General features: G+C 49.0%; 1 protein-coding gene and 1 non-coding gene across 2 annotated transcripts; one reads left to right on the top strand and one right to left on the bottom strand.

The window, feature by feature from the left end:
• Positions 1-1,598: 1,598 nt before the first annotated feature.
• LOC119468354 lies at positions 1,599-1,780 on the bottom strand. Its single transcript, XR_005197014.1, has one exon. It is a non-coding gene; the product is annotated as a U2 spliceosomal RNA (small nuclear RNA).
• A 579-nt stretch (positions 1,781-2,359) lies between these two features.
• Positions 2,360-10,869, top strand: KRT32 (keratin 32). Its single transcript, XM_017509463.2, has 7 exons — positions 2,360-2,898; positions 3,901-3,983; positions 4,149-4,305; positions 5,637-5,798; positions 5,877-6,002; positions 6,730-6,950; positions 10,165-10,869. The coding sequence occupies exons 1-7, from the start codon at positions 2,431-2,433 to the stop codon at positions 10,292-10,294; spliced, it is 1,347 nt and encodes a 448-aa protein (XP_017364952.1). The 5' UTR covers positions 2,360-2,430; the 3' UTR covers positions 10,295-10,869.
• Positions 10,870-11,326: the final 457 nt, after the last annotated feature.

Genomic DNA, 11,326 nt, shown 5'->3' on the forward strand with positions numbered 1-11,326 from the left:
ACTTGTAATATCCTAATCTGATTCTAAATAACTTTGTGGGTGAGGGTCCCAAAATACATATGCAGTTCCCCTGGTTAAACAATTCAAGTGAGAAAAGAAACACTTTATAAATAGGTTGGGTATTGCTCAAATATGGAAGACGGTAAGATGGTGCTTTTTACCTTTGAGTTATTCAGTATTTCACAAAGGCGGGTTTCAGAGATGCTTTGAGCACTAATAGCATTGTGTCTCCCAGGAGGATGTATGAGCTCTGGGTGCTTGTTGATTTATTTAAGCTCCTTGTAGATTCTGGATATTAGACCTTTGTCAGGTGGGTAGATTGCAGAAGTTTTCTCCCATTCTGTAGGTTGCCTGTTGACTGTGATGCTAGTTTCTTTTGCTGTTCAGAAGCTCTTTAGTTTAAATAGATCCTATTTGTCAACTTTGGTTCTTGCTGAAATTGCCTTTGGTGTTTTGGTTATGAAGTCTTTGCCTATGCCTATGTCATGAATGATGTTGCCTAGGTGTTCTTCTAGGGTGAAAAATTGCATTTCTAACACGTTCCTGAGTCAGGTTGAGGCTGCTGGTCTAGGAACTACACTTTGAGAACCACTGATAACACCTTATTAAAATAATAATCACAGTTTTTGGGTCAGAGGATTAAATGGGAAAATTAATGCCAAGCACTCAACACCACGCCTGGCATTCGTGTACATTCCACAAGTTCTGGCTATGATTCTGAAGGGTGGCCTGATAAGTCTCATCCCATGTAGTCGGTATTGCCAACACATCTCCTTCCATCTGATGCTATCATCTCCTTTAAACAGGTAATCCAGACAAGGTCCTGAAATTTATGGCTGTTGCAGAGAATCAAATTGTGAGAGTAATCGATCTGACCCTTTCGATTGGCATGAGGAAACTGAGGTCTGGAGAGACAAAATGACTTTCCCAAGGTCACATGGCAAGTCAGAAGCACCATCTCTATGCTCTACTTTTTTTATGCAGTGAAGGGGCTAGGTGGCATTTTCCCTTTCCTGTTCTTGTACTGACACTTCTGGGAATGCATGAAACATAAGGCAAGTACTTATGCCTCAACATTATATCAAGAAGATTACTGAATAAAAAAGTGGCCAGAACACACACATACTAAATGTGAAGCTCACAGCTTTTGCAGCCAGGACCCAAAACCACGCTCCAGCATGTTACCTTCTTAAGTGAATGCCCAAGGCTTTTATAGTTGGGCAAATCTGCTCCCCGTCTCCTGGCTTAGCTCATTCCAGGGCTATAGACTGTCCTTTCCCAAGGGAGTTGATTCACACTGCTTCCATGCTCTGAGATCCTGAAGTAAGCCTTCCCCATCCGCCACGACAGAGAGTAAAAGTAGAGCCTGTTCCAACTGTTCTATCTCAGTCTGTTCAACAAACAGTTACTGAGCACTTGACAATTGTGTATGTGGTGTGGTGATAACTGAATGGACGGTCCAGAGAGGGTCAAGACAGGGCAGCTGCCACCTGGAGATGTTCATGATATGGGTTTTTCCAAGAGGAAGGGTCCAACTGGAAAGATGTACCTGATTCTTAGGCTTCTGTTTGGGTCTTTATTTTTTTTTTTGCCATTTGAAGGGGTGCACCATTCCTGGAAGTACTGCAATACCAGGTCAATGCATAGAGTGGACAGAGCAAGCTCCTATTCCATCTCCCTGCTCCAAAAATTCATTTACTATATTGTTCTTGGATAGAGGACATATCAGATATTAAACTGATACCACACTTGATCTTACCTAAAAAGGCTGAGAAGTGAGGCTGCCTGTGTCTTGAGTTCATTCTCTCCCCACTGATGTTATTTGCTTCCCCTTGACAGGAAGATGATGCCTGCTAGAAAGCCTCTGAGGCTCCTTTTCCTTTCTGCCTGGATTTATGTGGCTGCCAGTATCGGAGCAGTTTCTACCACCCACACATTTCCTTGTTAAATGATCAGGCCTCTTCCCACAGGGAAGACCTTCATTAAAAGAGGCAGCTGCTGCCACACAGACCTGCAGGCTTTCTCAGGGCTAGAGCATGCGGGGGTGCAGTGGGCAAAGCCAATGGAGGCACAGGCCAGGTCCCAGCGGTTTCCTGGAGGCCCCGCCCTAGTAATGAGGGCCCAGGCGTGCAGCTGACCCTTTGAAGATGTGTTCTGAAGCTCTCTCATGGTGATCAGTGACAGGAGCCCAGACTCCTGCTTTAGCCAAATGATAAAGTTGGGCTCTTTTATGAGGAAAGGAACTCATCATTGGAAATCAAATTACAAATTAATTAGCAGCTTCCTCTGGGGCTGAGTGTAAACATCAACACCACCCAATGAGGAATTTCCATCATGAGCCCCCTCACTGCAAGGGCATAAATGGCAAGGGCACCATGGGGTCTGTAGACATCCAGGCAGCTGTGGTGGAGGAGAAAGGGCCTCTCCAACATGACATCCGCCTGCTGCGTCACCAGCAACTTGCAAGCCTCTCTCAAGAGCTGCCCCCGGCCTGCCTCGGTCTGTTCCGGCAGTGTGAACTGCCGGCCTGAGCTGTGCCTGGGCTATGTCTACCAGCCCATGGCATGCCTGCCTTCTGTCTGCATGCCCACCACCTTCCGGCCATCCAGCTGCATCTCCAAAACCTATTTATCCAGTTCCCGCTGGCCAGCCAGTGGCATCTCCAGCACCATGGGCCCCGGCGGCTGGTACAGTGAAGGGGCCTTCAATGGCAATGAGAAGGAAACCATGCAGTTCCTGAATGACCGCCTGGCCAGCTACCTGGCGAGGGTTCGAGAGCTGGAGCGGGAGAACGCGGAGCTGGAGAGCAGGATCCAAGAGGCCTCTCACTCCCAGGTGCTCACCATGACTCCTGACTACCAGTCTCATTTCAGGACCATTGAGGAGCTCCAGCAGAAGGTGAGGGCAGTGGCGAGGTGAACAGGCTCTCTGGGAAGGGATCTGGACTAGCTGGCATTCCAGATTTGAATCTCGTTAGCTTATTAAGCTATGTTCAGGACAAAGAGACCTCCCTAGGGCACAGGGTTATTTTATAATGTGAGCACTTAGCCTGAGGCTTTCAGGTGGAGAGATCTGGGATTTAGTCTCAATTCTACCGTTGCCTCAATGCATGACTTTGGGAGGTCCCTTCCCTTCCCCAGGCCTCAGCTTTCTCATCTGTAAAACAGGGATAATAATGGTCATTATCTAATGGGGTTGTCAAAGGATTCGATGAGATGATGCAGGTCAAGTGCTTGGAACAGCCCTTGGTCCACAGTGAGTTTTCAGTAAATGTCAAGGACCCTTCTAACTGTCACATGAATGACTTCAGACATGAGATTCTTTCCTTCCACATTGCTCAGCGCATCCAAAATGGGGAATTTGAATTTACAAAGCTCCAGGCTCCTAAAGAATACATCTCAAGGCCGGGCGCGGTGGCTCAAGCCTGTAATCCCAGCACTGTGGGAGGCCGAGGCGGGTGGATCACGAGGTCAAGAGATCGAGACCATCCTGGTCAACATGGTGAAACCCCGTCTCTACTAAAAATACAAAAAATTAGCTGGGCATGATGGCGCGTGCCTGTAATCCCAGCGACTCAGGAGGCTGGGGCAGGAGAATTGCCGGAACCCAGGAGGCGGAGGTTGCGGTGAGCCGAGATCGCGCCATTGCACTCCAGCCTGGGTAACAAGAGCGAAACTCCGTCTCAAAAAAAAAAAAAAAAAAAAAAAAAAGAATACATCTCAAGTTCTTCAAGGACTAGCAATTCACTAAATATCTTCCAGAGTTCTGGGGAAGAGGGCCTTCTGCAGGGCTGGCTGCTGGGGTGCTGGATGCTACCTTTGCTGCTGTCTTCTCTTCATTTGGATTCTTCTTCCTTCTTCTCACCCTGAACTAACCCTCTCCATGTGCCCTGGCCCACAGATTCTGTGTACCAAGGCAGACAACTCCAGGATGGTCGTGAACATTGATAACGCCAAGCTAGCTGCTGACGACTTCAGGGCCAAGTGAGTTTGGCCAGGGGACAGGGTTTGGGGGAGGTCCTGTCCTCATAGGCTCTCTGGCAGGTTTCCATTAGTTTCACGGAGGGTTGGGAAGTGCCGGCAGTCTAAGGCCTTCCCTGAGTTCTGCATTCAGTTTGACCCTCGGTTGCTGACCCTGTCCCTGTGCAGGTACGAGGCGGAGCTGGCCATGCGGCAGCTGGTGGAGGCCGACATCAACGGCCTGCGCAGGGTCCTGGATGATCTCACTCTGTGCAAGGCCGACCTGGAGGCCCAGGTGGAGTCCCTAAAAGAGGAACTGATGTGCCTCAAAAAGAACCACGAGGAGGTAAGGCTGGAAGTCACGCTGAAGTGGCCCCGGGAAGCAGAGGGGAAAGAACATGGGGTATGGGGTTGGATAAACATGGGTTGAATTCCCAAGCCTGACACATGTTGTTTCAGTGAATATGCCCAATTTATGGAATCTTCCTGAGCCTCCTCCTCTGTAAAATGGGTACGGCACTATCATGGAGGGTTATTGTGAGGATTTAATGGATCGGATATGAACATGGAAATCCCCAAGGCATGGGTATGAAACACCCGCCACTTGCTCAGTGCTCAGAAGTATAGTCCCCTTCCCTTCTGCGTTTCCTGGGCTAGTGACTGCCACGCGCTCATTCCTGGTGACTGCACATGTTTTCTCGAGAGCCACACACCAGAGGTGGAGTGGTGCAGTGGTGCCAGGGGTGAGTTGTGTTCCGGATCTCATGTTGAACGGCCTGTCCATCTCTGCCTGGCCAAACTCTCAGAAGCAGTCCCATCTCTTCCGAGAGGGCGTAGAGCTGCAGTGGTCTCCTCCTTGGCCCCCATCCTTATTTTGTCCTCTCTTCTGTTTGCACATAAACTACTCAAGCTGAAGCCACAGGCAAACCCTTCACTTTGTTTTTTCCTTATCTCCTGAAGTTTCTCAGAGGGAAAGCCCTCTGCTTTGGACACCTGTGTGCTGCCAAGCCCACCTGAGCCATGGCATTTTTTCCCCTCCTCCCTGGTTGACTCTCAACCTCTTGACTTGGGATTTGAATGAACAAGTGCCTCTGAATCTTGGCTGGGTTTCCTCAGGCTTAAGTGTAAAGTAACAGCCAGTAACCACGTACTCACTGAGCACCCCCGGGTGCCTGACTCATCTCACTCAAATCAGAGAACTGGGAACGACACCAAGAAGCCACTAATGAGAAGTTATCACACACCCCGGCAGCCTCAGTGATAACTTTCCCTCTTTGGCAGCCAAGCCTGGGAGGCAGCTGCCCTAACCTGGGCCTTGAACTAGTCAAGCTGGGCTCCTGCTACCCTCCTCCCAGGATGAACACAGGCTGGGAGGGTGGCTGGGAATACTAGGGGGACTGGTTTCCCATTTTAGCCCAGATGCATCCAACAAACCAGGACGCTGCTCTTGGCGTCTGCCAAAGTAATAGGAAATGTGCTGCAGTGAGGCTCCTGTCACAGGGGTATTCAGCTGGAGTCTGAAGAGCACTGGGATGCTGCCGGGTGGACTGCAGTCCTTGGGGGCCGTCTAATACTTCCGTCTTCAGCATCTTCTGTTGCATCTTTTCATGTCTCCTGGGGAGGTGAGGCAGGATCGTATGATTGTCACACTTGCCTGGAGTTCTTGTGCCTTTTCAGGAAGTTGGTTCCCTTCGATGCCAGCTTGGGGACCGCCTTAACATCGAGGTGGATGCCGCGCCCCCGGTGGACCTGACCAGGGTGCTGGAGGAGATGCGGTGTCAGTATGAGACCATGGTGGAGGCCAATCGCAGGGACGTGGAGGAATGGTTCAATATGCAGGTGGGACTCTCACGGTGGGGGCAGCCTCCTCCATGTCCCTAGGAAGGGACTCCAACCTTCTCCTTCCCCCCACCGCAGATGGAGGAGCTTAACCAGCAGGTGGCCACAAGCTCTGAGCAGCTTCAGAACTACCAGTCAGACATCATTGACCTGAGACGCACGGTCAACACGCTGGAGATCGAGCTGCAGGCCCAGCACAGCCTGGTGAGAGCTGCTGGGTGGGCACCCTCCCTCTGGATCCTAGGCATACTGAGCATAGGTATGGGCCTCCAGGAAGGAGGAAGAGGAGGCCCAGATCCCAGCCACTATGGATGCTAATCCTGTTGACCTTTCCTGGAGGGAGATTTTGTCCGAGATCCAGCTCAGAGATAAAAGAGGCATATTTCAAATCAGACATGTGTTATGTGGACACTGTCAAACTTGACTCCACAAGAAGATTTGTTCTGTGCTTAGCCTGCCTTTCTGAACCTAGGCAGGTTCAGAATCTCAGTATCACCCATCCTGATGCCCAGGCTCTTCTCTGGACCAACTCAACCAGAGTCTCTGGAGGTGACGTCAGGTCATGAGTATATTTTGAGGGCCCCCATGTGGCTCTAATGTGCAGCCAGGGTTGAAAACCACTGTTCTAAATGCTGCCATCAGGGAGGTACTTGGGAAATCTCAGATCCAAAGCCCGAGGCCAGACAAAGGTTGTAGAAGGAAGGAGAAATTTAGGATCAGACTTACGAATTGAAACTGTGGTTCCATCACGTACCAGCTGTTTACCTTTGAACCAGTCATTTGACCTTTCTGGGCTTCCGTTTCCACAGTGACTCAGGAAGGGAGGGCTCATTCCCAGCACCAAAGGGAGGTTTGGCTCTTCTTGTTTCTTTCTGAAGCAGGTCATGGCAAACAGCTCCTCTCCTCATGGTTATGTCTTCCTTTGCCTTAGAGGGACTCCCTGGAAAACACGCTGACGGAGAGTGAGGCCCGCTACAGCTCCCAGCTGGCCCAGATGCAGTGCATGATCACCAACGTGGAGGCCCAGCTGGCCGAGATCCGGGCTGACCTGGAGCGGCAGAACCAGGAGTACCAGGTGCTGCTGGACGTCCGGGCCCGGCTGGAGTGTGAGATCAACACGTACCGGAACCTGCTGGAGAGCGAGGACAGCAAGTACGTAGGCACAGCTGAGGCTCAGAGAGATGGGGGCGGGGATTCTGGGAGGTTATAGGAAGCAACTGGACCTACCCTTGAGGGACCATCAGCTTAGAACCCTATCCTACCATGGAGCCATTAAGGAGCTGGTATGCTCTGAAAGAAGTCAGGCGGTGGTTTTCATGCTGCCATCCTGTACCAGGCCCCTTGGAGACCATTGTGTCTCATTCTAAGCTGGCAAACTCCTTCTAACTGCCCGCCATGGGGCAGGCTTTATGGAGGATACCAAGACAGAGGAAGGCAGGGCATATGCTCTCCTATTGTTTCCATGTGTTCAGGGAGATAGGCAGACAGGTGACGAGGTGGTGGCATGTAGGGAGCTTAGAATGAAAGGCAGCTTTGTTAATAGGACCTGCACAATCCTGCTCCCACCTCTTACCCCAGCCTCACCTCATAGCTCCATTGCTCTCAGAATGGAGGTTTTGGCATATTAGGAGGATGATCAGTAGCCTCGTGTAATTGAGCCCTAGTGGGGAGCAGGACAGGAAAGATCAGCTGTGGCCCATTTATGGAGAACGACACAGGTCGTGCGGGGAAGGGAGGGCTTTATTTTATAGGCAAGTGGAAGGCCTTACTGTTTTTTTTGAGGAGAAAATGAGAGAATTTACTATGTGTCTTCTCCACTAGATCATAAACATCTAGAATGCAGAGACATTATAATACATTTTTATTCCCTGTACATGGCACACAGTAGATCCTCAGTAAATGTCTCTCAAGCTCAAAGCTGTTCCTCAAGAAGATGGCCCTGATAGCAGCAGGAAGAACTGAGTAGAGGGAGGGGAACCAGGCAGAGAAAGTATTCAGGAGGCCCTGGCCACAGCCTAGGTAAGCAGTGGGGAGGGCCTGAGTTAGGGCAGCAGAGGCATCAGCTCTAGACACTGTGCAGGTAGAATCAGCAGGACTTAGTGGCTGTCTGAATGCAGGGTACCTCTGGGTCATGGACACCTGGTGGACTAGTGACTGATGTAGCCGTTTCTTATTCTGCATTTAGCCCTGCTTCTCTACCATTCAGAACCTATAACTTCAGGGCAAGTGTTGCAAAGTCAAATATTTGCAAGGGCCAGGTCATTAACATGCATGAATGACGTGGGTCATATGGAGACTGTGGAAAAGCAGACAGCTCTTGCCTTGTGCAATCCAGGCAGTGCCATGTCCTCAGGGCCATTTCCATTCTGTGAGAAGCAGGTCCAGTATTGCTGGATCTTCCGATAGTTCCAAGGAAGCTGAGAATCTGGATTTTTAAAAATGTTAAATTCTCCTGATGCTTAAATATTTTCAACAAGTTAAAGAAAATGCAGTGCCAAGCAAATGGAACACATTTCAGGTTGCATGTGATCCTCAGGCCTCCCATTGGTTCTCTGAGCTATTGGGTTTCCATCCAATATCCAGTGTGTTGTTTCTGGTTTTAAGTGCATGGCTGTCAATCTCTGAGATCATCCTTAATCCTTTTACCATGTATTCGTTCTTCATTCATTTATGTTGGAAACAGATGCTTGGTGCTGCAAAGAGAAATCAGCACTGAGACAAAGGATCTCTCAGCAAGGCAATTTTACTTTCTGCAGAAAGGGTGCTACTTGCCAGCAGTCTTGCCACGAGAGTGTAATGAACAAAGGAAAGGCAGGCATATTTACTCCTTATGCATTGGGTCCTTACTGCTGTGTCTGATCTCAATTGGTTAGAGCCAGACCTCACAATCTAAACTAAACCCGATTGGCCAACAAATTAAAGCTTTTCTTAACAGGTAAAGACAATGGAGAACAAAGGAAAAGGGAGTCTAAATAAGGAAGGGACAGGAAGTTGCTTGCAAAAGGACTTAGAAAAGTAATAACATAAGTATCTTCGTTAAAGTACAAGGACAAAGAATGTACTATGTGCTTGTGAGCATGTCTAGCACAACTATCTTGGTTAAAGTATAAGGACATAGAATGTACTTATTCTCTTATATCTAACAGCTACATAGGATAAGGCTTAACAAAGAGTTACTAGCATAAAGCAAGAAGGCTTTGAAGAAAGTTAGTCTTTAAAAGAAACTATTATTTCTAACATATATTATCATTAAACAGTAAGTGAGACTTTGAGGAGGAATTTTTACTCTCTACAATTTGTTATTTTGTCTTATCAAAATATTCTTATTTGGTGCCTATTATATGCCAGGTATGCAGGGTGGGCATGTATATGTGGCTGCGGGCCTCACTGCCTGGCAGGGGAGACAGACCATAATAGAAGGATTACTAATCACGACGAAAGGAGATACCTGTACCATGGGGGCTTTGTCTCAGAGAGATGGGGAGTCTTCAAGGAGAATGTGACAGTTGAGTTAAACTCTTAAAGCAGAAATGTAGGTGAGTGGAGAGGGAAGAGGGTTCCAGAGATGTAGGATGCAGGGCACAGGTCCTGTGGCCTGAGCAGTGTAGTCCCTGCAGTAGCTGGAAGAAGGTCAGAGTACCTGCAGCTCCAAGAGCAACGGAGCTGAGTGAGGCTGGGGCAAGAGGTGGGAGCAGGATCATGCAGGTCCTATTAAGGAAGCTGCTTTTCTTTATTTTTTTATTTTACTTTAAGTTTGGAATACATGTGCAGAACGTGCGGGTTGGTAACATAGGTATACACGTGCCATGGCGGTTGCTTGCACCTCTCAACCATTCATCTAGGTTTTAAGCCCTGCATGCAGTAGGTATTTGTCCTAATGTTCTCCCTCCCCTTGCCCCTGACTCCCTGACAGTACCTGGTGTGTGATGTTCCCCTCCCTGTGTCCATGTGTTCTCTTTGTTCAACTCCCACTTATGAGTGAGAACATGAGGGGTTCGGTTTTTTGTTCCTGTGTTAGTTTGCGAGAATGATGGCTTCCAGAGGAAGCTGCTTTTCATCCTAAGCTCAAATGGAAGCCACTGAAGGTTTTAGGCAGGGGAGAAACATAATTGGATTTGTGACTGTAGAAGATTGTTCTGGCCACTAAGTGGACAGTGGTTAGAAGGGGCTCAAGCAGGGTTGGGGAGATCAGTTAGGAGGACAAGAGGTGACTAGGGCAAAGATGGTCGGGTCTGGGACCAGGGAGGCTGGGCAGAGAAAGCGCAGTAGATGGGGTTGAGAGGCATCCGAGGGATAGAATCAGCAGGACCTATGCCCGAGTGGGCCTTCTCTACTAATCCTGTCCCTCTGTGACTTTCTCCTGCAGGCTTCCCTGTAACCCGTGCTCCACTCCCTCCTGTAACCCCTGTGCACCCTCCCTGTGTGTGTCCCGCACCGTCTGTGTGCCACGCACCGTCTGCGTGCCTTGCTCGCCCTGCCCCCCGGGCCGCTACTGAAGTCCCTCTGCATCAGTGGATCCTGGAGGGCCTGGTGTTCTGTGGCCACCAAAAAGAGCAGGGGCAACCCCGGCCAGCAAGGAATATCCTGAGCAGGACCGTGGATCACCTGCAACAAGCTCTGATACTCCAGGGGACACTCCAGCCCTCACCACTTCGAAACTGCCTCTTTTTCCCGTGGGTGAACTGTTCTCTTTGGTGATGTTTCTGGTTGTCTGTGCTGCCTCAAAGAGCGAGTGTTCTTAGTTAACTGGCAAATAGAGCGGCACTCAATGGCCCTGCAAACATGTCTGTCTCTGCTTGTCACTTATGCTGCTGCGTCCATAAGCCAATCCTACTCAACAGGGCTCAAGAGGAACGTGGGCAAATTCTTTCTTTGTTTTTATGCTGCTTCTGCTTCCACAGAGGCTTGAGAGGTGTTCACTAAAAAGGCCCGCATGCCATAAACCAGTTAAAACTAATCAATTGCTCTGGGGCCAAGTAATAAAAGAATAAAGGGAGGAGGGAGATAGTTATGCCAGAAACTTAGGCCAAATTACTGTAATTGAGAATAATAAACCCACCTCTAAATCTCATTACAGCTGGGACAATGGGATCATTCATTCTTTCAAAATGTCTTCACTGAGTAGCTACTGGGTGCAGGTTCTGCATTAGAGGCTGGCTAATCCAGGGGAGAGTTCGCAGATGCATTGTTAGTAATGCCCCATTGGATTAAATGAGGCATTCCTTGCAGCAATCTATGAAAAAGATACCATTATTTCATCCATTTGGTAAATGAGGAAACTGAGGCCCAGAGAAGTTAAGAAACTTGCCCGAAGCCACACAGCTGGTAAGTGACAGACCCAGGACTGAAATCGAGGCCTTCAGGCTCTAGAGATGCTCAGACAATTCACATTTACAGTCCTGTTTACAAACGACATCTTGGTGCGGGGGTATAAAAAATGCAAGTGATCACTACCATTCAGACACTTATAATTACAGGAGGAGCTAAGACCAGTGCACATAAGACTGCGCTTCTTTCCCCGTAAGGGT

This window comes from Cebus imitator, unplaced genomic scaffold (genome assembly GCF_001604975.1).
Source record: "Cebus imitator isolate Cc_AM_T3 unplaced genomic scaffold, Cebus_imitator-1.0 Scaffold415, whole genome shotgun sequence".
NCBI classification, from domain to species: Eukaryota; Metazoa; Chordata; class Mammalia; order Primates; family Cebidae; genus Cebus; species Cebus imitator.

Excerpts from the sequence above, each read along its gene's own strand:
- KRT32 (XM_017509463.2), top strand. The coding sequence starts at position 2,431 with ATGACATCCGCCTGCTGCGTCACCAGCAACTTGCAAGCCTCTCTCAAG. Across the intron at positions 3,984-4,148 it reads GCTGACGACTTCAGGGCCAA|GTACGAGGCGGAGCTGGCCA; the intron begins GTGAGTTTGGCC and ends GTCCCTGTGCAG. Across the intron at positions 5,799-5,876 it reads AGGAATGGTTCAATATGCAG|ATGGAGGAGCTTAACCAGCA; the intron begins GTGGGACTCTCA and ends CCCCCACCGCAG.